Below are 26,073 nucleotides of genomic sequence, written 5' to 3' on the forward strand. Positions count from 1 at the left end.
AATCTTGACCTAGCCAGGCAATATAATATGATGACTCATTATCTGAAGGATCAGAAATTTAGTCTTGGTGCTTTAAGCCTGATATCCAGTACGTCTGGGTACCCCCCTGGGTTTTCCTTAACAATTTTAGCTTTGGGATCTGCACAAAAGATCTCCTATATAAGACTGTTGATTAGCAATTAAATTCCTTTGTCCCCAAACTAAGCCTTACTGCAAACCTACACCTTCCTACATCCCAACTCCAAATTTATCACAACCAAAAACAAGCCTGAATTTAAATATATTTAGGCTGCTGGCTATTCATTTCAGCAGACAGGCTAAAGTCAGTTCACTCTTTCTCCCCACCACTGCTCCCCAAAGACCAGCAACGGAGTACCCAGCACACCTGTACTTTTTGATATAAATGATTATATTTATACAAATTTATACAAATCTAGTGTGGATGGAACTTAATTCTCCAAAAGGTATGTTTGCATCTTTAAACAAGCTTTTTAACACAAATGAATCTATAATTTTGGGATACAGTTGTTGTCTGTGTTTTCCTGGGCAGGGGTGGGGAATGCACCTGGTTCCCTCTGTCATCCTAACCTTGCCCCTCTCTGCTATTGTCACTAAATAGGGAACGAATTAAACAGAATAAACATTACAAATCATATCCCCATTACAATCTCATTTAATTTTCTAGGGCCTCACCTACATGCAACAGTATCAGCCCGCAGTATTAGACCGCAGTGATCTAATTCTTTTTTAATGCCATTGTCTGTATCACTCATCAGACAATCAAATATAGCCTTAGTCTCTTATATGGTTGTTAGTTGGTTGTTTTATATCATTTACCTCTGAAATCGTCATTGAACTATCTAGTCACGTATTTACATCTTGTCTCCCGAACTAAAATGTAGGCAATTTTAGGACAGAGAAGCTGGCATGTAGCATAGTGCCTTTAACACAGCAGTGATAATAACAACTAACTTTTATCTATTTGCTATTTATTGTTTATTAAATTCTAAGTGCTCAATATTTGCTATTTAACCAAAAAGTGCTGGGGTACCAACTGTTACTATGCCTCTAGGTGATGGGATATGAAGGGCTTTCCTCTCTTTATATGTCATAAAATTTGCATTTAGTAGTTGGATGATAAATTTTTCCTTTTGATTGTGTTTCTTGCTTAAAAATGGATAGAATTTTTACAAAAAATTCCAGGGAGACAGAGTACCCATGAATGGGAGTTAGCACACACAGGAAGGGAGATGGATGGGAATAAGTGGTGTTTCTTTACTCTTCTTTTTCCCATGGTTGTTAGTAGCCTTCTGCAATAAAAGGACTTTCTAAATGGAAGGTTTCAAATTCTTAAAATACAGGAGACTCTTACCTAAAAACCCAAAGCAAGACCAGAAATAGGAAGCACCTATCATCAATGCTATGTTGCTGGTATCCCACCAACCCTCCGAGAGATCTGTACAGGAGGCAGCAGGGGCTATGGAAGTTTTTCAAGACAACAATTATTCTTACGTTCTTGTTCCAAGATCTCAGAGGGTTAAAAGAAGTCATGCCAACATCCTCTCTTTTACCAATTGCCAACATATGTTTCTGGGCATCCTGTACCATGGCTTTAAGAATTCAAGTGTGATCTTTGGAGACTCATCAAGACTTGCAGTTCTAGGAGCACAATAATGACTCACCTATGCTCTCTACCCACCTCCGGCAGTTTTAGACGTTTGAATGTCACAGGAAATTGCTGCACGTGCCCATGACTGTCACACCCTGCTCTATGGCATACCTCCCAGCCTACTAGAGGTGGAGTCTATCTCCAAGTCTAGCCACTATCAACAAAGAAACAGGCCAACTGAGAAAACAGCCAAAAATCTTAGGTTGGAAAGTTTTCAAGGTAGGCAGGCACTCTCGTTTAGCATGTAATAAATTATGGCTATTAATGGTACTGGATTTGTGACATCTTTTAATATTATTATTAGTACATCTTCTAAAACCCAAAGCAGAAGAGGCCATCATCGTCCGAAGGTGGATTTGCTACCTGCCATTCTCAATCCATCTCCCTATTTCCTGCTCTCATCTATCCTCATCCCTCAACATAGACCCCATTCCCTCCCAAGTACCTCCAAAGATAATCCAAACACAACACCCAGATTCTGGCTTAGAACACAACATACTCCTTGTAACCCCATTTTTATTATTATTATTATCACTGCCAGCTTTAGGTCATGTCAGCTTCCTCTTTAGCTATGTTCCTCAAAATACTGAGTGGTTCTCTGAATTCTTTTGTTCCTATTCCAAACGGTGTTAAGACTGAAAAACAAAACTGCACAACTGAGTATCTCTCACAACAAACACAGAAACCGTATCACTGAACTACCACAGAAAATTCAAGTTCCGATATTAATAATATTCTGAAAACCTCTGGAGGCCATCCTAAAAAGGCAGAAAGCTCCAACTCTGTCCTGTCACCTATATCCGCAGTGGTTAAGAGCTACAGATACTAATCAAAAGGTCAGCAGTTCAAATCTACCAGCCACTCCTCGGAAACCCTGTGGAGCAGTTCTATTCTGTCCTATAGGGTTGCTATGAGTCTGAATGGACTCGACTGTAACTACAACTATGTGTAAAAGGCTCTGTGTACTTTGCCTTTGTTTTGTAGGAAGCAGAAAACAGTCCTTGTCCTCCTATGCATGCCTGTGCCCTCGACCCCTCAGGTAGTCCTTTTGCTAACTCCTATGAATGCTGCTTCTTTTCTCAGATTAAGGCGTTCTCTCAATGCTTCAATCTTTAATAACTTCTCTATAGTCACCTAACTTTGCCCACTATTCCTATTTCTTAATCTGAGTTGGGTCTAAATGTCCACTAACAGTATTTTTCAAATCATGGGCTGATAGCCATCTGTAGTTCCCCCACTCACATTCTGATACACATTTATCTTTGAGCAGTGGTTCTCAAACTTTGTGCATCAGAACTACCTGAACAACTTGTAAACATAGATTGTTGAACCTAAGAGTTCGCAATTTCTAACATGTTACCCAGTAATGCTCATGCCGTTGCTCCAAGGACCACTTCGCGGCTCCCTGACTTTGGTTTGGTCCCAAATCTGATGAAAGGTATTAAAAACTGCACATACACATAGAATTATTCATGTAACTTCAAGGGATTCATGAACGCCCATTTATTGATATCCTCTACTCTGTATCTCTTCCTAAGTAATGTTTAAGACATACTGCTTTCCTGACTTGATAAGAAGAAGTGCTGTTTGTGGTACAGGGACTCAGTGTACAAGCACCTCCTAAAAACGAGGTGGAACTGTTTAATACTGGAAAGTCAGTTCTGTCCAAAGGGTTGCCCTCTTTAGTCTCCCCTGGCTCTTTCACCTGCATGTGACAATTTTTCTGCACCTCTGGTTTAAGTCTCGGAAGCAAAAGACTCATTATTTAGTATTTAAAAGCATCTTCGAAACTGTTCAAATAAAGCCCTTTATTTTGTAGGTGAGGAAATGGTCTAAGAGAAAGAACATACACTTAGGATTAAGACAGAACTAGACTGAAATCCTGATTCTGTCTTTCCAAAAGCTGTGACCGCTGAGCTACAGTTCTCCATCTATAAGACTATCTTACAGGGAGATCATTTTTTCCCTTCCAGGTAACAGCTATGTGAACCAACTATAAGAAATGAAAGGGGGAGCGCTTCTACTATTGAAAACCAAGGACTCTTACTTATCGTAAAGGATTTAAATGTTGGATAGACAGTAACTGTCTTAAGAAAATGAAAAGACTGAACTAAAGAATTTTTAAGATGCCTAGAAAATCCAACATTTTGTTATTTATGAACTCTTAACTGGCCAGCAGGTCCTTATTTACTTGTGTTTTCTTATTTTATAAACGATCATCTACTCTTCAATTTAACTCAGAGCATACACTCCTTAAAAAAAAATTATGCCTTTTCTTTTATCCCTCCCTTCTCTACCCCCTTCTCACTAGTATCTTGCAACATTCCAATATCTACTGAAAAAATAAATAATAACAATCAAGAATTCTCCTTCCGCCATGGGCCTGTGTGAAATACATCTTGTTAACACAGAAAAGACCCTTTGAAGAAGTTTCTCTCTGCAATTCAACAGACAGCCAAAATCCATTTAATTCATCTCTAATCTATTTAGTAAGATTTCTCAGGACTTAGCTATTATAGATATAGCTCGATTCTGTATGTTTTATTTTTTAAAGGTCTATCAGATATTCTTCCTCAGTTTATAATTAAGTTTTTTACAGGAAGCTTGACATTGGATGTAACATGACTGAATGTACACAAACGTCTATAAGAATTACCACCCAAACCCCAGGTTCCCCATATCTGAAAATTTTCTAAGCTTTAAGCAATTTCATTTAAATATTACCTCTTGTAGAAGACGTGGATCCAAGCAGTCACCATCATCATTAAACATGGACTCCCAGCTCTCTTCAGTATCAGTACTTCCTTCCATGTGAGAAGTTTCAGTTGCTTTTGGTTCCATGGCTGTTTCCATAGATACTAATTCCGTATCAGGAAAGGATATACCAAGTTTTATATTCTCTGAGTCATCTTCCTCTTTTGCTTTAACCTTTTCAGCAGTTCTTAGTTCATGCAATGTTTCTGTGATATTACCAGCACAGTCCAGATCATTGCCCAAGGCACTGTCTGAAACTACTCTTGTCCCATTTAAGATACTGAGTTCGGAGTCTAAACAAGCGTTATAATTACTACCAGCAATCTTCTTTATAGGTAAGGAGGACATACAATCTGACAAGTTCTCTATCAACTTTCCCGTTGACTCTGTGAAACTAGAGGAAATACTCCCAGCATAAACATCTGAGCAAGCAGTCAGGTCGCTGAAGTTTTCAGTGTTATTTCCACTGTGAGCTACATGAAGAGGGGCTGTATCTGCACTCATCCCTATATATTCTGAGAAACCACTTGTGTTGCTACAGGCCTCATCAACTATTCTAACTGCAACTACACAAGGACGGCCCACAGTTACATGCTCAGATATGACATCTGTAATGTCCATCACACGTACCCTATTGGTAATGTCACCTACACTATTAGATCCATTATCTGTGTATGTTTCATGAGTAAGCGTGGCTGTATCAGAAGGTTCATACTTTATACATAATTCATCAGCAGTGCAGTCATTCTTCTCATACTCTCTAATCATCGTGGAATCAAAAACGCCATTTGTGCTCTCTAGTTTGCTGACAATAGGCATTTTATGAGTGATGTGACCCAGAGCCTCAGGAGCGGAATCTATACTTTTCTGACTCAAGATAAAACCTGTACTGTTGTCTGTATCACCCACAGTCTGAACTTCAAAGTCTACACAAGTTTGATCAATGATACCATCTGGACTTGCAAGAACAGAAATAGCACTGATACCTCCATTGCTGGGCTTTAACATCTCACCTGATGTTCGCACATCTTCTTGTACAATTTCAGAATCAGGGTTTAGTTGTGGTGATACAATCATGTCTTCAGGTTTCAATGCACAGCTGAAACTTCCAGAAAATTGGGATACTATCTCCACAACCCTAGAATCAGTTTCAATTCTGCTTTCTAAATCTCTGTCTTCAAACGCTTCCCCATTTAGTCCATGCCTACTAAAATCACAGGGTTCCACATTTTGGAATGGTTTGGTAAGAACTTGAGCCTCACTGATTTCTGAACAAGGCTGTGATAGAGGCAAATTCTCATATCCTGTCACATCTGTAGTTTCAACCTCCAAACACTCTACCTTCTTTGGTTTAAAATGTCTTTGTAAAGGTAGACTAGATATAATCTCAGGATTTGGGACTCTTTGTTGAGGTCTTTGGGATAATATTTCTTTGGACTCTGTGGTTCCCCTCTTAATATAAGCCTTTTTATTTCTTTCTTGAAGGCATGTATCTTTTTTTAATTTTATCAAGGGCTTCTTTCTTTCCTTATGATTGTGTTCCTTTCTATCAGGATTAATATCTAGTCTCTGAGCCTCAGGTTTGTCTCTAAAGACCTCCTTTTGGGAGAAAAAATGTCCTTTTTGTTCTCCTTTGACCACAGAGTTAGGTGGGCCGCAGCTTTTTTCCTCACCACTTGCTTTGGAGTGCGCCGCGCTCCTTCGAGCTTTGGGTATATAAAGCGCCATGTCAGGCCTTCTGGCTCGAACTCTGGATCTCTCTGTTTCTTGCTGCATGGCACCTCCTCAATCTGCAAGAGAGAGAGAAGAATTTAATTACCAGAAACTAATTACAATGTATTGAACCAAGAGATTTTTAAAGACTAGGTAGAGGGCCTACTGATCCATCCTAGAGAAACTCTCAAGTTAAAAAAGTAAAATCTGCTATAAAATAACTAAGGTAATCAGGTAAGCAACTAAGGAGAGCAGGTTCCAAAATAACTCATTAGGCTGTGAATTTTATTGAAATATCCTCTTTCCTCATATTCCCCAAAACCCTCTACCTCTACCTCCCAAGTCATCTCTACTTTTTTAGTAAGTATCCTTGTCTTAAGAAAAATAAAAACAGATTCTTTCAGAATAGTAACAGCCAGCCATCAAGTACTCATAAAACAACCGTTTCTATATCCTAACTCAACTCAACTCATTGCTGTCGGAGCTTAGAATTTACACTGAAGAGTATATATTCAAGGAGAACCAAAAGACACACTTTTCAACACTAATATGTGCAAATAAATACAACAATTTTAAGAGTAACTTGAACAAGAGAAGAAAGTTAAAAACTATACTTGGGGCTTAGAAAATGAGAAGAGCTAATCAGAGAACGCTTTTTGGAAGATGTAGCTTTTGAAATAGGATTTTTTTAGAAAAGAAAAACGTAGTGGTAGAGTCATTATTCTATTAGTACTACTTAGTCACGTGACCTACTGTAAACTTTTTGTGCTTTCAGTAGCAACCAAATGGGTCTAGGAAGGGCGAAGGAGAGTGGAGACCAAGGAAACTGTGAAGGAACAACTCACACTAATAACTTCCGGACCCACCTCCACTACAGTTGGTAAATGGAATTTAACAAAGGGAAGAAATTCAACACAGGTTAAATAAGCCTTTATCTACTAACTGCTAAATGCAAGGAAGTGTGTTAGCCAATTTCATAAAGTTATTCTTTTAATCTTCAAAATAATACTGTGAAGTATTAGTAAATACTGGTTTGTTCATAGCAAAGAGAATAAGGAAGTACTAAAAGGAGCCCTGGTGGCTCAGTGGTTAAGCGCTCAGCTGCTAATCAAAAGGTCAGCAGTTTGAACCCACCAGCCATTCCAGAGAGAAAGATTTGGTAGTCTGCTTCTGTAAAGATTATAGCCTTTAAAACCCTATGGAGCAGTTCTACTCTACCCTACAGGGTTGCTCAGTTGAAATTTTTCCAATAGGAACGCGTTTGGTTTTTTGGTTTACATGCAGCAAGAAGCCCCTGGGTGGTGCAAACGATTCACACACTCAGCTGCTAACGGAAAGGTTGCAGGTTTAAGTCCATCCAGAGGAGCCTCAAAGGAAGGCTTAGCGATCTACTTCTGAAAAAATCAGCCACTGAAAACCCTGTGGAACACAGTTCTACTCTAACACAAAAGAGGTTGGCATGAGTCAGAATCAACTCCACGACGACTGGTTATACGCAGCACAGCGCACCTGAGGTCACCGCGAGTTGGAACTGACTCTACAGCAACTGGCCTACTAGTCGCACGTAGCAAAGAAACACTCATGGACATTCAGATGCACCATTATCAACTTTCCATCACACACATTTCAAAGGAGGTAGTAAGAAGAGAGGGGAAAAGCTAACAAATCCTGCCCACCCTCCCCCAGATCTCTGAATCGTTGCCTGGTCTAGACTACCCCCCCTGTGAAGAACCTCTGCGCTCACACTACAGACTACCTTCTTTGCGGCCAATGTATATCCCACAGCCCTATTCAAGTGTTCCCAGTCATCCTCTTGTTGCTTTCCTCTTTTGTTGCATTTAAAGAACATTTTCATGCTGGTTTAGAGGTAACTCCCCCTCCCCCCAGTTTTTGGGGGGTCCATATAATTCTTAATTAATATCTAGCATGCCATTTTTCATGGATTGTCTATGTTTCCATTTGTGCAAGAGTAAGACTTTAACTTTTAGCCATATCAGGATTTTTCCAAAATCCCTGATTTCAAAATACAGAATTATTAAAGTTTAACTGAAGAAGATGCTATAGACACAGTGTATCCGGATTTTTTTTTAGCAAAGCATCTGACAAAGTACATTGCAGTAAACTTCTGGATAAGATGGTGAAATAAGGGCTACTTAATAAAATTGGTAGGTGAAGTCACGACTGATCAAACAATAAAAAGTAATGATAACGGGTAGAAGTGAATTTAGAAGGGGGTTTAGTGGACACTTGTGTCCCCACAGCCCTTTGCAATGCAACATTTTAATAATTTGGATGTAGATAATAAACACTGAGTACTTATCAAAACTATAAATAACATAAAACTGATAGGATTAATAAATACCAAAAACGATAAAAATATAATTCAGTATTATTTCTACAGTCTGGGATGCTGTGCTCAAAGCAATACAAATGTTAAGACAGAATAAATATGAAGATCTGCTTTTGGGTTAAAAACAAACCAAAATGAACACAGAAGACTTGTGTACAATTTGCACAAAAAAAAGATCTAAAGGCTTTTACTTCATCCATGAGGTCAATAAAAGCCAAAAAACACTGATGTGGATGTTTTAGAAGGCAATACAGTTTTAGATGCAGAGTCTGGAAAATACTCCACACAATGTTTTTGGTTAAAGGAACGAGAGGTATACTTTTTGCCAAAAGTCTAAATAGAAACATTAAAAAAAAAAGTTGCCATTAAGTTGATTTCAACTCACAGCAGCCTGATGGGACAGAGCAGAACTGCCCCTGTGGGTTTCCAAGGAGTGGCTGGTGGATTCCAACTACCAACCTTTCGGTTAGCAGCCAAGCTCTTAACCTCTATGCCACTAGGGCTCATCTACCTTTATACCTTAAGGGTTGGCTGCTCCACAGAAGAAGAGACAAATTTTCTATGTTTCGCCAGAAGAATCAATTGGTAGAAATTAAAGGAAAACAAACTTTAGCTCAATGTAAGAACAAACTACTTACAGGCCTCTTAAACACTATTATCAGGTAATGAACTCTGTCTCTGACTAAAGAAGGAACTTCTATCTAGAAGGTAGGTTCTTCTGGGTCAATTTTAAGGGTTCACCAAACCCTAAATTATATGATTCTATTTCTAATCTGCAACACACATATAAAGGCTTCAAATTATGTATTTTAAAATTATGCTTTATGATTAAAGACTATTAAAACTCAATTTTTTCCTTAATGTCCACATTGTCGTAATACTATTTCCTAAAGCTAAACAACAGTAAAATATATTTATATGATTACCTATTTCCTACCAAAACAGTGAATTCAATTGTGCCATGACCAGTGATGGTAAATGTTTACCAACCAGTTAAGCGTAGTTTACACATGAGTACTGATTGATATTTTCATTTACATCAATGCTGTCAATGATGTGAGCTCTTTGCTCAACTGGTTAACAGTTTTTGAATACTGGAAGAATATTTCATCAGTTTTTTTGTGCTATTCACAATGTTTTGGCTAAAGACATAAAACACTTTTAAGTTTGCATTATTAATTAGTACTTTCTCTATCACTTTAAGTCTAGACAATCAGTAAACAACAAACCAAGCCCTGGTTTATGGCATTTGCTTATTTCTTGGTATAACTATTCCCACCATGGCCAATTTCAAGCTACCAATATGATGTCACTGAACACTGAGTTGGAGAAATGCACAGTAGCAAACCATTATATAGTATTTCAACCATGTCGTTGTTAGCTGCTGTCCAGTCAGCATCAGTCATGGTGACCCTTTGTATAAAGCAACGAAACACTGTCCCGTCCTATGCTACCTTCAAGATCATTGGTATCTTTGAGTCCACTGACGTACACGTACAATAAATGTAAATAACCTCAAGAGTACAGATCACAGTAAAATGTAGTGAAATAATTAGGAAGTGATAAGTTTTGAGTGTTTGTTATCTTTGTTTTTAATGCAATTTATTTTATAGCAAGTTTGTGCAATTTCATTTGATTAATGGCTGTGTTTGAACAATCAGTTCACAAAATCCTAAAACTTTTAACAATCTGCTCTCAGGCCAGTAGGAACCGCTTCAAGGCACCACTGGCTGTGACCATTCTTTCATAAGAATTCAAACACATCCCCATCCTGTGGACTTTCAAAGCATGGCCAACATACTTAACGCTTTGTTGCGTTTTTATGAATTTGTTTTTTCAACTGCAGGCACAAACAGCCTTTAAAGTGGGGGTAGGGGTACCTGTCACACACCATCTTTAAAAACTTCCCACATAGGTATTTACTAATAGGACTTGCTATTTTCTCTCTTGCTTTTAACAATTTTAACTTTTTTACAATATTCTAAGTGCTTATATCAGTATCATTTGCTTCTTAATTGGAGGAAGAATCAGTTATTCCGGGTACATTTTGCAGCTAATTTATCCTGAAAGGGCCATTGGCATGCAATCCTGTTCAAAATTACATTTCCTAAAGGGGATAAGAATTCAGGTTCCTTTATGATTGAGGGTCGTCAACTGTTAACACATGCCTTTGAAATATTTACGCCAAATCACTTTTTTCTATAGGATACTTTTGGAACACTGGTATCACATCGCAGCACCTGTCCAATTGCTTCTACAGTTTCAAACCCTCCTTGAGAGAAAATATCAGTAACTTCCATTAAGTACTTCTCTGGTCCATCTTCATAAGAAAATGAACTAGCACAAAACAAATCAGGCTTTTACATTTTTATAACAGGATGTCAACATTGTTTGTCCCACACTTTGTATCTAAAGCGTATGGATCCCTCTTCAATCGACAATAGAGAATATTGGCACTTAAGGCACTCACTGGATAATTCAACCATGAATTATGATCCAGTACTTACCAAAGGCTCACTTGAGACATGATATTTGAGAGAAACTGCCTAATGGGCATGTTTTAACTATTCATTCTTCTAGAATAGATTGTCTAAGTTCTATCGCTTTATTGTTAGTTCATCAGAATGTATCATAACTAAACCATGTATCTATTTGGAAATAATTTCAAACTTACAGATAAGTCACAAAAATAAAAGTATGAAGTACACCACATACCCTTTACTGTACTCATACTTACCTACTGTTAACATTTTACCACATATATCATTTTCTCTCTCCACACACAGCACATACACAGAGTTTTATTTTTTAACTTTTTGAGGGCAAATTACATGTATCATGGCCCTTTACCCCTAAATACTTGAGAGTAAATCTGCTATAAACAGGAATATCACCTTACATATACACATTTAACAATGTCAGCAAATCTAACATTGATAAAATGTTAAAATTTAATCTAATACAAGTATTCCAATTTTGCCAGCTGATCCAACAACGTCCTTTATATAGTATATTTCCTTCTCCAATACAGGATCTGGTGTAGGGTTAGGTATTACATTTGGCTCTTCAGCCTCTTACATTATGGAACACTGCCACAGCCTTTTGTTGTTTTCTATGACACTGACATTTTGGAAGAATAGTTCCTCTCATGTCCCTTTATTAATAAAACATCCTTCATTTAGAGTTTGTCTGACGTTTTCCTCATAATCAGACTGAGTTTGTACAATCACAGCCAGAATTCTACATAGGTAGTAATGTGTTTTTCTAAAGGTATCACATCTAGAGGCCCATGACTGCCGTCTGTCTTTCATTGGCGTTATTAGCTTTATCATGCTGCCAAGGTGTTGTCCAATTTCTACACTTTACAATTACACTTTACTTTCTCCTTTGCAACTAATAAGTAGTCTGTGGGTCAACAATTTACAAACATGCAGATATCCTGCTCCTTACAGCAAATTTTCCCCTAGATTTATCATCCACTGATAATTCTTATTTGATCCAACCTTTATTATGCTGGTTGCAAAATGATTTTCCAGCTCTAGTCCCTCCATATTTACCAGTCAGTCCTCAATATTTTTCTGAAAGCCAAAGTAAACCATATATTCTAGCTCCTCAGATAAAGCTAAGATTCTCTACGTTAAGATTCAGTGTTAAAATCTCAGCTTTCATAACTGGGGAAACCCTGGTGGTATAGTGGTTAAGTGCTATGTCTGCTAACCAAAGGGTCGGCAGTTCAAATCCGCCAGGTGCTCCTTGGAAACTCCACGGGGCAGTTCTACTCTCTCCTATAGGGTCGCTATGAGTCAAAATCGACTCGACGGCAGTGGGTTTTGGTTTGGTTTTTGGTTTCATAGCTGGTTAATACAGGAAATGTCGATGTGAAAAACACTTCCCAACTTTTGTAACTCAAAGTTGAAGGTTAATTATCTTATTATCTAATGTCCCATTTATAAAAAGAAGGGGAAAAGCATGTCTCTCAAATGTTATATGGTCCCTTTAACAGACATAACATAATATATGTCCCTTTCTGCTCTTTCTAAGAAAACACAGAATTAAGTTTGGTGTTCAAATGCAGTGATTAATCCATACCGGATGTCTAATAACATCTATTTCTCTGTCCCTTTTTAAAATAACCTCAAATTCCTTTAGGAAGGAGGCAAGGCACAAACAGAAATGTGAGGACACAGAAGAAAAACATTTTTCATAAAAAATATTTAGATGATATATTTACTTCACATCTGTTTTCAGAGTAATGCCTTTAAATGTCTACATCAACTTAAATTTTTTTTTGAACTATGAAATATTCTTTAGAATAGTGAAATGTCTCTAACGAGGTAAACACTGAGTTCTAACCCTGTCGTCCCTTTAAAATGATCTGCAAAAACTACACAATGGAAAGATATTTATGCAACACACATACTACCAGATCATTACAATTCTCATACATTAAAATGCCAATGCTACATGTCCTGAATCAAGATTCAACACTGAGACTTTCTAGATGACAGACTAGGCACACAAGTATACCCCCCAGAAATGGACCCACGTCAAAAGGGAATTCAGTTTATGATAAATGTGGCACTTCAAATCAGTGGGAAAACACAGAGCATTCAATGGTCAGGCCAACAACCTGGCTATTCAGTTGGCTTCCCAACATTTTCCTGCGGATTCTGCATGTATATTTAAGTGAGATCAGTCTATTATTTTCGCTCCCAGTAGTAGGAATTACATGACTATCAAGGTTACTATAAGGTACGTTATATAAGTTAAAGATTTACGTCTAAGGAAATCTTACTATTACTGGAACATTTAGTAGAACCTAACTCTAACAATGTCTGGGAATTATATATTTTGGTGACAATCTTTAAAAACGATTCATTTTCTTTCACGTTAAAGGTCTATTCAAGTTTCTCCTTTTCTTGAGTCGGTTTGATAAATATATTTTACTAGAAAATTTGCTTTTTGGTCTAAGTTTTCAAATTTGTTGATATAAACGTTGTTCACAGTGTTTCTGTTGTTTCTTCATCATGACCATTATGTCCTTCTTTTTGTGTACGTGTGTATGTTTTAGGTGAAAGTTTACAACTCAATTTCTCATACAAAAATTTACACACATATTGTTATGTGACATTAGTTACAATCACTACAATGTGACAGCACACTCCCCACTTCCACCCCAGATTTCCTGGGTCCATTCAACCAGTTCCTTGTCCCTTCCTGTCTTCTCATCCTGCCTCCAACAGGTCCTCTATTTTGGTTAATACTGTTTATTTGTGCTATTTTTCTTTTAACTTCTTGTGTTGATGACTTAACTAGCAGTATTCCAAAAGTTTGTTGTTGTTATTTTACTTTTGTATTATGGAAATTTTCAAACATACATAAAAATAGAAAAAATATTATAATGAACCCCCAAATACCCACCTCCCAGCTTCAAATCATTGCCAGTGTTGCCTATCATTTTATCCATGCCTCCCCCTTTCTCCACAACCTCCACTGGATTATTTTAAAGCAAGTCCCAGACATCATTTTATTTCATCCTTTAATACTTCAGTTATTTATATCTTTAAGTTTTTTTACACTATAATACCAATACACACTTAAAAAATAACTCTTTATATCACACAGCCAGTGTTCAAATCTCCCCAACTGTCTCATTCTAATTTTTTTTTTTAAACAATTATTTTGTTAAAATCAGAATCTAAAGTGATGTATACATTGCACTGGTCTTTTAATCTATAGGTGCCTGCCACTTTGTTTTGTTTTCCTGTCTTGCCATTCGCTTATTAAAGAAACTGCGTTATTTGTTCAACAGAATTTCCCACATACTGAAGTTTGCTAATGACAATCTCGTAGTATTGTGTAATAAGTTCTTGTAGTCTCTTTATTTCCCAAAAACTAGTGCTTGATTTAAAGGTTTGGTAAGATTGGGGTTCAATTTTTGTATAGTAAGAATATGTCATAATTGGTGCTATGTAGTTCCTACTGCATCACATCGGGGGACACATCACGTCTGAATGTCTGCCTTGTTGTAATGAGAACACTGATCTGCGGGTTCAGGTGCTGTCAGCCTGAGCTATCCATTATAAAGTTCCCATCAGCCTTTCATCATCAATGAAGCAGGCTTTGATGAATATTGCCAAGATATACTATTTCATCAGGAGTTGCAAAATGACTAGTTCTATCATTCTTTTTGCATTTATTACCTGGAATTCTTCTATAATGAACTCTCCCTCATCAACTGTTTTGGGACTCTGAGGTGTATTCCATATAGGCAAGGCAGAATAAATGCTTCATTCTTTATTTACAGTTTTCCAAATTAACCAGTTCTTTGGCATCTTCCAAAGGTGATCAGCATTTTCTTGTTGTTGTTACCTTTTAATGAAACAATAACGAAAAATGCATGGATTTTAACTTATGTTTGAGTTCATTGTGGAAATCATTCTTATTGAAGCTCAAATTATCTCTGTCCAGTGCCAGTCCTTTCAGGTCTTTTTGACACAAACGCAAGTTGACTTTGATAGTTCTTTGCTCTCTAGTATGACATCTTATACAACTCCTACCCGGAGCTGGAATCATTTTATTCAAGGTATCTGGGTTTATTTTAGTAAAAAATAGTGTTTTAAAACCACGATTTGGGCACTAAGAGTGTTGTTTACTACTGGGTTGGTCATTACTTTTAATCTCACAAGTCTTCATTCTTGGAACTAAACAACAATGAAAATATGTATTTCCATGCTTTTTGCAAGTCAGTTATTTAGAAGTATCTACCAAACGTACGTATTTTTTAATTATCTTTTTTTTTTTTTTTTGGTATTGATTTTCAACTTAATTACACTGTGGTCTGAGGATGTGGTCTGAATGAGATCAATTCTTTAAAATTTGTTGATTTTTGCTTTATGGTCTAGCACATGGCCAATTCTGGTAAATGTTTCATTTGTGTCTGTTAATAACGTATATGAGCTAAGTTTGTGGGTGCTCGTGTGTGTGTGTGTGTGTGTGTATGCGTTAAATCATGTCTACTAACATATTGTCCAAATAATATCCTAATTTTTTGTCTGCTTCTTTAATCACAGAGAACATGTGCAAAATACTCACTATGACGAAATCAACAATTTTAGTTCAGAGAGGGTGTTTGGAAGAAATGCATATGAGTTTAATGACCTCCCAAAGTGAGCCGAACTGGGCCTAAAGCCTCTGCCCTTGGTGAGGCCTGGTGCACAGCTAGGCTCCCAGAACCCCCTTGCAAGAAGCACTGAGCCTTGGTGGCCCCTTAGGCCTGAAGGGTAAGGGCAGAGCAGGCTCCGGGATTCTGCTGCAGGCCTTGCAAAGGTGATTTGGAATGGAGCCCTGGAGGCAGCTCTGCAAGGGAAGCTCTGACCCAGCACAGGAGGAGGGTGAAGTGGTTCAACTGTGGGCCCTCCAGTCATACAGCCTGGGCTTTATCCAGCTTTGTCTCCTCCAAGCCTCCTTCTCCACAGGAGAATAATCCATTAACTGGGTTCATCACAGTGATAAGCACATCAGGAAATCTTGGCTGTTATTATTTCTATGATCATATTTTCTAAATTAAAAAAATTGGGCAAATAGACAGTCTGAAAACAGGAAAAACATCCTCCATTTTCACATAATACCACTTTTTACGTAACGACCTGGTCTTTGGAACCTAACCATGTTTATAAGTGAGGAGTGGGTGTAGTAAATATTTAGTCTCCTATATAAAAAAAAAAAATACTATGCTTGTGGATTTATTGATTTTTCCTTCTAATTCCATCACATTTTTACACAATTTTTTGACGTTATCAGGTACTTATACTTAAAACTGTTCTCTCTTCCTGGCAAATTGTTACTTTTATATAAGTGAGCCCCTCCCTTCTATTGTTAAATTTTTGTCTTAAAATCTATTTTGTCTGAAATTAATATAGCTTTAGCAACTTTGATTTGGTTAGGTATCTTTTCTTAACTTTATGTGTGGTAAAAGTTACCGCTTCAAGCCTTAGTTTATTCAAGTATAAAATGAGAATAATGACAGACTGGACAGATTAAATAAGATGATGCATGTATAGAAGTTTGCCAGGCGTGGTAAAAGTCTCAATAAAAGTTGGCTATTATTATTGAAACAGACAGTGGAGTCCCTTAAGTTAAAAGCTTCTACACAGAAGCAAAAGTCCTTATAAAACAATAAATAATATTCACAATGGATCCTGATCCCCTGTAAAATCCATTTCTACTTGACACTGACATCTATTGCAACCATGTATCCCAGCTTTGGCCATCAATTTCTCACTACTAATGGTACGAACATCCAACAATACAAGGTTAACACAATGCAACTCAACTGTAAAGTCAAAATACAAATCTTGAAAAAATGCAGAGTTCACAAAGTCAATGAAAATAATACTGAAGGAGTGCTCATCTCACAGAAAACCCCTGGGCAATAAAGATCTGGCAGAACCAGACCAATGAACAACTAAAAAAGGGAGAAGTCAACACAGTATGAAAAATAAATAAAATGTCTCATTAATATTTTTACGTTGATTATATGTTGACAAGATAATATTTTGGATATACTGGGCTAAATAAAACACATTAAAATTAATTCTGTATAGTTTTATATTTTCTAATGTGGCTCCCAGAGGATTTAAAATTACCTATGTGGCTCACATTTGTTGCCCATATTATATTCCTAATGGGCTAGCACTGGTCTATGATCTTACCACACCCCTAATGCCACAAGGACAAACACAGTTTGCGTTTCCTCTTGTGTCTTACCTGCTTCAGATTTTTCCACTTTCAGCAACATGGGAATATATGAAATCAAAAAATCAACTAAAGTATGAAAGTGTAGATAAGCTTATCTCTATCTGTAGACAAACCTTTTAATATTAAGTTTATGATGATCATAAAAAAAGCATCAAAAAAGCAAAATTTACTTATGTTTCATAAATCAGAAAATGAGACTGATTAGACAACATGCCATCGTGGTGAAAGTTATCCTCAACATACGTAGAAGTATTTTCCAACTTTTCCTTCCTGACAATGGGGGCTTTTTATATATAGTTCAAAGTGTGGAGGGCCCTAGATTTAGAATCATTTCTTTGAATGTTAAGAAAACAACTTCCTTTAATTACGCTATCAAAAATATTCTTTATTCTAATTAGTCTACTTCTTGCAAATTAGTAAATCTAACAGATGGCAAGAGCATTCAGTTCAGCAGTGGATATGTCCATTTGTAAATGAATAAAAGTAACAAAATTTAGTATATTTATAATTAAATGTAATATGTAAAACATATTAAGTAACACAAGCAATCCAAAGGTTTTCTGGGTAAAATAATTATACGTTTTTAAATTCCAGCCATGTCCTTAAAAAGATTCACTGCTTTATCATCCTCCTCAATTTCAGAGTTTGGTGAGTAGTATCACTGAAGACCCAGTTGTTCAGGCCAGAAACCTGGAAGTCATTATCTTTGACATTTCAATCAATTATTAAATCCTGCTCATTCATTTCTACAGTGCTTAAAGTGATTTTCTAAAAAGCAAATCAGATTTGGTCACTCCCCTGTTCAAAATTCTTCAGGTTCTTTATCAGGTATAATCTCTAAGGTATCTCAACTAGCTCCACCACCACACCACAACTGCCTATCTGCACAGTCTCATCTCCAGTTACTCCTTACTTCAGACATTAAAAAAACATTGTACTACATCAATTCCAACTTGTACTTGTGATAGTACTAGAGTCATGCCGAGCTGCTTTCTCACACCTCTGTGGCTTAAGACATACTATTTTCTCAGCCTGGATGCCCGTCTGGTAGTCTCAATCTTCAAGTCTCACCTTAAAGACTACCTCCCTCTATAACACTATCACTGAGTCTCCCTGATACACTAGGATATAAGTTCCCACTATATACTTTTATATATACCTTCCTTAAAGCAATTAGCAACAATGCCATGGCACTGTATTTGACACTAAATAAATGTCCATTGAATCATGACAAGGGAGACTTATTGATAGATGATGCTCTTCAAACCCCCAACTGAGTCTGGGGCCCGTTCATTTATTTCACAAATATTTATTATCTACTATATGCCAAGTCCTATCTTAGGCAATGAGAACACAGTAACGGACCAAAAGTCCCTGGTTTCATGGAGCTTACGCTCTCATGGTGGAGGCAAAAAAAGAAATAAACATTTACATATATATTACAATGTCTGATAGTGATAAATGCTATGGGGTAAAATGAAGTAAGGGTGGAGATACAGAGTTATAGGGTATGTGGCTATTTTAGATAGGGTGACCATGGAAGACAACTTCAAGGAGTTAACATGTGAACTGACACTTGAATTAAGTGAGTCAGTGAGCCAAACAATTGTCTGGGAAAAGAGAATTCCAGGAAAAAGGAAGAGCAAATGCAAAGGCTGAGGTAGGACAGGCTTAGCATGTTCAAGAAACACCAGGAAGATAAATGCAGTAACAGCAGAGTAGAAGTGGGCAGGGAAGTCGGTAAGACAGCTACAGGCCAGATCAAGTAGGAGCTTATGGACCACGGTAAGAGCTCTGGATTCTAATTTGAATGTGTTGGGAAATTATTAGAAGGTTTCAGAATGAGAATAATATGATCTGATTTACCTTTGCTAAAGATCATTCTTTTTTTTTTTAAAGATCATTCTAGCAAATATGTGAGGAATTAGGCTAAGGGTAGAAGGGAAAATCATTAGGAAGTTATTGCAGCATGTCTAGGGTGGTACAGAGGCAGTCACACGCAGCGGTCAAATTAATGATATAGTCTGAAGGCAGAGCCAACAAAACCCAGTGGGACCGACTGTACGGAATGCAAAGGGAAGAGAGGAGTCACTTCTAGACTTTGGTCTGAGCAACCTGAGTGGTGACAGTTATACTTACTGAGATGGGGAAGACTGGGGAAAGAGATAGGAATCAAGAGTTCTGATTTGAACATGTTAAGTTTGAGATGCCAGTTGGATATCCTGTAAAGTAAGTAATTCTAAGTCTGAAGCTCAGGGAAGGTATAAGAATTGGAGATAAAAATTTGGGAGTCATCACTATAAAGATTCAAGCCAAGGAACAGGATAAGACCACCTACGGAGCGAAAGAGAGACAAGGCCAGGGGACTGAACCATGGGAGAACTCCAACATTCAGAGGTCAGGAAAAGGAGGTGCTGCCAGCAGACTGAGTAAGGACATAGGAAGAAAACAGGAGCATGTTGTAGCTGAGAAGCCAAGTGAAGAAAATACTTTTAAAAAGGCACGAGTAATCAATCAGGTGCATTAAATGTTGTTGACAGTGCCAGAAGGAAGAACTGAGAATTGTCTACTGGATTTGGCAAGACAAAGGTGTTGGTGACACTGGAATGGTTTCAGTGGAGTTGTAGAGATAAATGTCTCACTCAAATGGGTTAGGGAGCAAATACGAGGTGAGGAAGAATAATCCAATAGGAACGGAAAACCTGATGGTGCAAATAGGGGATGGGACAGTAGCTATAATAAAAGCATATTTATAATAGTTTTAAAACCTGGAACAAAAATTTAGCAACTACAACACTAGAAATTCTAAAAACACCTGTTTTGCCATATCTTTATTACAAAGGCAAAGGGATTATTAAGTAGAATATGACATTCTGAATTGCTTATTCACCTCAGGACATTTAAGGCACCCTGAACCTAGGTAGCTATACATAAATCAAGCTAACATATTCAAAATGTCTCTTAAAAGTTATTCTTGCCTGAACAAAGTTCAGGATCAAAGCCTATATAAAATCAGTTTTTCAGTTACCTGAATTCAATCAATCAAAAGAATATAAACGTAACTAAACTCTGCCTCTTTTGCAATGGCAAGTGTAACACGTTATCTTTGGAGTACAAAGTCATCTTGTGAATGTAGCAGTTAATGTTCATTGATAAACTTTTATACAGTGTTCAGTGCTCTGAAGACAAAACTAGATTACAAAGTACTTCTTCTAGGCCAGTATGTGCTAGTACCTGAGGAATGAGGTATCCAATAGAGAAAATGGGGTTTAAGAGGGTTATACAACAGACGGCTCAAGGATGAGGGAAAAACCCAGTTTTAAGAAAATAATTGATAAAAGTATAAAGCTAACAGGAAAAAAAATCTTTTTTAAATTTTCCTCAATACGAAAGCATTATAGAATAAAACTAAAAATAAAAAATTTGTATTCTCATCTTCTGGACAAAACTACTGTCAACATTTTGCTATATAGGCATCTAAATCTTGTTCTATCCAAGGCAATTTTTTTTTGTTTTAACTTTGTGAAAAGAGACTTACCTGCTATAAGCACAGAATCTGTGTAGAAAAACTTTCTAAGCCAATTTCCAAAAATTTTTCTGCAAACCACAGTAAGAAAAACACATCATGATATGCGCACATACAGACCTGGAAAAGTTTCATCAAATACCCTTGCTGCCTGCAATGATCTTACTTTTCATTTATTCAATTTTGCTTTTTTAAAATTTTTCAAATTCTTATAATTTAAAATCAATTTACTCACTAAATTGATTTCACTTGACTGACAGTTTGAAAAACACTGTTCTAAAAAGCACATCTAGGAGTGGCGAAAACAATTAAGCACTCATTTGCTGACAGAAAGGTTGGTGGTTCAAACCCACCTAAAGATGCCCCAAAAGAACGGCCTGGCAATCTGCTTCTGAAAGGTCACAGCCATGAAAACCCTATGGAGTACCGGCCTACTCTGCAACACACATGGGTCGCCGTGAGTCAGAATCAAATAGATGGTAGCTTTTTTTTTCTTTTAAACCGCACATTCCACATCAGAAACGTAGAAAGCAGGGATAGGAAACATTCTCTATTTCAAATTCTTTGAAATTTTGATTGCAGAGCAGGATAAAAGGACAAGTAAAGCAGGCATAAAAATTCAGATTATTATACTACCTGATCAGGAGTCCTCAGCAGAGTAACAAAATTAGGAATATATTCAATCCTTCTACACTTTCAAGGTACTGCACTCCCAGTGTCAAAGTATCTGCAAACAAAAAAAGAGTCCTTCCCTTGCATAAGAGTGTGACTTTAAAATATATACTATCCAAACACAACACAAAAGCACTTACATGTAATATACACAATCACATGAATAATTATACTTGGACAGCAGAAAAATGGCTTCATATTTTAAAAACTATAAAATCTGCTAATGAAACCCAGCTGATTCTGCTCTAGTTTTCTTAATGCATCCTTCCATAAACGCACTTGCACTCGTTAATACAATGACATATTTCACAGCTGAAAACACAAAATAATTCTTAAGTATCAGCTTGGAGTTTGATTCTTCTATTCAAGCCAGGTTGTACAAAATATATACTACACTTTACATTAACAGAATAAAGACAATAATTTGTAGCATTAAAGTCTACAGAAGAAGAGATTACTTTAGGCCTTTTAACATACCTAGACTGAAGAGAAACTTCTAAACCAGGGAGATGTTTCTTTAGAGGATCTTGCAGAGATATTACTTAAAGGTGTGCAGGAAAGGCTCATTAACGGGAAGCAGAATGATGAGTTGAACAGCTCTATTCAAGCGGCTCAACTGGCCCGTGTATAAAGTGATGCCTCAAGGCCTCATTCGATGTGAAGAAAGGCTGCCCTCACCCCACATACAACTCTATTACAACTTCCAAATTACTATTTTTAGTAGAGTACCTGATTTTTTATTATTTCTGTTTCTTCATCACCTATTACTTTTAAGCACTCTAAGCATTTCCATTTCTCTCAATCTAATAGGCATTTCAGTGTTCAAATTATATCCAAAATAAGAGTAAAAGGCTTCTAAGTAAGGATCTGAGGTGTTTCTCATTTGAATGAAGTATATAAAGTTTAATGTATGAAACTGACAATATCTACTTTGGCCACTTACAAAACCTTACTTGCGCAATGGACCTTGGTTGTGTTCAAAGTAGTAACATCCTCATTTAATCCTCCCTACAACCCTACAAGGTGATACTAATCCAATTCTACAGATGAGGAAACGGAGGCACAGGGGTGTTAAATAATATGCCCAAGGTCAAAGAACTAGAATGTGAGAAAGGTAGGATTAGAATCTAGATAATCTGATTCTAGTGTTTGTGCTCATAAACACTATGCTCTGCTACCTTATGGCAGCATGCACATAGTGTGGTACTCTCAAAGAGTGTTTAACCAAGTGGAACCTGAAATGTAAAGAATGAGTGGTTAGTGCCCTCCACTTAATATTTTTGACAATCCTCTGGGAGAGAAAAACAGAAATAACTGCATCAATTACTTGATGTTTGGGAGATTAGAAGCGCTAACTACCTATCTCCTTTCATCTCTCCAAAAGCCATAATTGAACTATGAAAGTGAAAAGCCAGGGGAATACCGGTGGGTAAACAAAGCTGGCAGTTTTCAGGGGCCTAGTCTTATCTAGGATTATACCGTCTTATGATGAATCCAAACCCAAGACCCTCCACAGCCATTTGAAGACCTACTTGACAAAGATAATTTAGGATTGTTCCTTTTGCGATACAGCCCTAAATAACCTCTGGATGCTTATAAGAATGTTTGCGCCTTGTGGATTCCAATAAATACTCCTTGTGTAAATGTAAATTAGGTATTCTTTCCTCCCTGCTATCATACCAAACTGTTTGTCTGGCTGTCCCAATTTTACCTTGAGTTCCTTGAAAGCAAGGAACACTTTGTCATCTTTATACTCTCAATGCCCAGTACCATCCCTGGCACACAATATCTGGTAAATAAATGAGTAAAAATATCAATTCAGGTGTTTCTCCTTAAATGAAGAATTTTCATCACGTTATTTCTTTGACTCAACTAATTAGCTATTTCTCACCAAAGCTGACCCTGTATATGTGACAAATGATACACATCTATTTATAGAAAGAAATCTACCATATGCAAGCTCATGGTGACAGCTGAATTAAACCAGAGCCAGATTAACTCTCCCTGCCCATGCCTGGTTCATTCTTGAAAACCACAATTTCCTGCCACCAACAATATGGAGATATACTCCAATTATAAAAGATGTTGAAAAGCACTAAGATTATGAATGTTTCTAAGATTATAAAAACCTTGTAGTGTGCTGGATTTAAGATACTGTACATGGCAATATCTTTTAAATTTGTACTGCACCAAAGAAGTCAATGAATGAAGCACTGTGCTAAGAGTTCATATACTTCATCTCATTTAACCCTTATAACAACTCCTTAAGGTATGTATAATTATCATCCCCATTTAATAGATGAGATAACTAAGAGTCAAAGTCACACCAAAACCAAACCCATTGCCGTAGAGGCGATTTCGACTCATAGTGACCCTATAGGCCAGGGCAGAGATGCTCCATATGGTTTCCAAGGAGCACCTGGTGGATTCGAACTGCCAACCTTTTGGATAGCGGTCATAGCTCTTAACTACTACACCACCAGGGTTAGCTAGCTAGTAAGCGCAGGAGCCAGAATTCAAACCCAGCTCTGACACTTAAGCCCTTAAATGCTCACACTCTGCATCCCATAGTATATTCTCAACAAAACAACTCTAATTTTCCAAATCATAGCTGCCTTGCAGGGGTGCCACCATGCAAATAAGGTATATGGAACCCTAATGAGAGAATTGATCAGTTCTGCCATCCCGCTAGGATTAAAAGAGAGCCAATCCCCGAGCAGAGAGGGAACCTCATTATAACGAAGAAAGAAGTGCCAGGAGTGGAGCACATCCTTCGAACCCAGGGTCCCTGTGCTGAGAACCTCCTAGATCCGGGAGAGAGAAAAAGACAGAGCTATAACACTGGAGACGGTGAGAAGCAGCAGCAGAGAAATGGCAGCCACAGAACCAGGAGACTGATGCAAGATGGCTATGGTGGGCTTCTCAGCCCACCGAACAAGGGGGCTACAGTGGGCGTACCAACCCACAGAGTGAGAAAGCTGAGAGTGCCTCTGGGCAGGAGGTTTGCTGGTTTAGTGGGGTGCCTCCAGGCACTAATCGGCGTAGCTAAAAGAGTTCTGTAACACTTGCCCAAGCAGGGCAGAGGCTAGGCTGAGGGCTGAGAGAGGAGCCTGTCCTGAGAGGAGCCTGTCCTCAGGAGGCTGAGATGAGCCTTGCATGGCTGAGAGAAGCTGAGAGAGCTGTCCTGCACAGAAGAAGGAACACTGTCTACACATGCTTCCTGATACTAATTCCAAGTTTTAGCCTGTTGGTCCTGATTCCAAGTTGCTACCTGTTACTTCCCAAATAAACCCCATAATCAAGAGTATTGTCTGTAAGTTCTATGTGGCCACTACAATGAATTATTGAACCCGGGAGAGAAGTAGAGAGTGCCACAAGAGGGACAGCTCATGTCAGAATTGGTAAAAAGGTTGGAGACAGGAGATATGTCTGACCTGCACTGTACAGGAATCAGCCTTGGGCTGATGCTGATGGTGATTCTCCCCCCCGTCAGGAAGTCAGAAGAGGTCAGACGCTACTGCACTGTTTTTATACACCTTTTTTTAATAATCCCTTGATTGAAAATTCTGACTCACTAGAGCCTAAAAAATATAAACTAAGCTTACTTTGCATTCACGAGTCTCCAGGATCTGGTGTCAATCTGCTGGTACAGCCATATTTCTACCACTCTCAGACACAAATCCTCCGCTGAGGCAGGATGGCCTCAGACTCTGTTCATTTTGATTTCTGAAATGCCCTCATTACATTATCTCAGTTTAAGCAGCCCCAGTCACTATTTCACTCAAAAGGCTGATCTCAAATCTAACTTTTTTCTACCGCTATTTAAGGTCACTATGAGTTGGAATCGACTTGACAGCAACGGGTTTGGGTTTTTTTTCTTTATTTGAAGGCACACTGATTTCACCCTTCTGTGAATTCATGTACATTCATTATCTATGGTAGTCATCTGTCATTATATACTGTCTTACATTTTTATTTAAATGTTTCATTAATGAATGTTACCTCATACTCTTATCTAGGGCAGATATTGTTTCTTGTACTTTTATATCCCTAGGGACATAACAGGCACTCAGTAAATACTCAGAAAAAAATAATAGTAATAACGTGGACAATAACTTAAAATTAATTTTAAACTACTTTAATTTAAAATATTTCATCAATAACTTTCTGGAAAAGCTTTTTTTTTTTTTTTTTTTTAAGTTTGAGAGACTCAGGCAAGGGACAGCAGACTGCTCACTGAGATCTGCAGCTGTATCACACTCATCTTCATATCTCCAGGGCTGAACGCAGAGTCTCACACATGGAGAGCATTCAAACATTTAAATATTTAACTAAATTTCACTAAAGGCCACAAAATAAGAAAAAACACCCTGGAGTTCTTCTATTCTAATTCTCGCAAGATCGTATTAGTATCTTAGAATATTTTCTAATTTCTCACATTGCTAACATACTCTCCCTGACTAGACTACAAATATCACAAAGAAAAAACTGTGCTTTCTCTCCTTTTTAAAGTTTGAAGAGCAACTGTTACAGTGGTGAGTATACACACAGTAAGTAGGCAACATTCCTAGCAGATTTCTTAGAAGCAACATAAAGGCAGCTCAGACACTCCTCGGTCCCATGTAAAAA

The 26,073-nt window shown here is 37.5% G+C and overlaps 1 protein-coding gene across 9 annotated transcripts in view; it reads right to left on the reverse strand.

The window, feature by feature from the left end:
- Positions 1–26,073, reverse strand: part of R3HCC1L (R3H domain and coiled-coil containing 1 like) — a 90,542-nt gene that overhangs the window by 33,351 nt on the left and 31,118 nt on the right. For 3 of the 9 annotated variants that reach the window (XM_023546829.2, XM_064269484.1, XM_064269485.1), the window contains 4 exons: positions 21,409–21,499; positions 20,785–20,843; positions 14,690–14,858; positions 4,394–6,213 (listed from right to left, as the gene is read on the reverse strand). In XM_023546829.2, coding sequence (XP_023402597.1) covers positions 4,394–6,199 — 1,806 coding nt within the window. In that variant the 5' untranslated portion in view covers positions 6,200–6,213; positions 14,690–14,858; positions 20,785–20,843; positions 21,409–21,499. The remainder of the gene's footprint in view (positions 1–4,393; positions 6,214–14,689; positions 14,859–20,784; positions 20,844–21,408; positions 21,500–26,073) is intronic. The other 6 variants (XM_064269483.1, XM_064269480.1, XM_023546833.2 and 3 more) reach the window with 4 other exon arrangements.

The sequence above is a fragment of the Loxodonta africana genome, chromosome 16, assembly GCF_030014295.1.
Source record: "Loxodonta africana isolate mLoxAfr1 chromosome 16, mLoxAfr1.hap2, whole genome shotgun sequence".
In the NCBI taxonomy this organism is placed as follows: domain Eukaryota; kingdom Metazoa; phylum Chordata; class Mammalia; order Proboscidea; family Elephantidae; genus Loxodonta; species Loxodonta africana.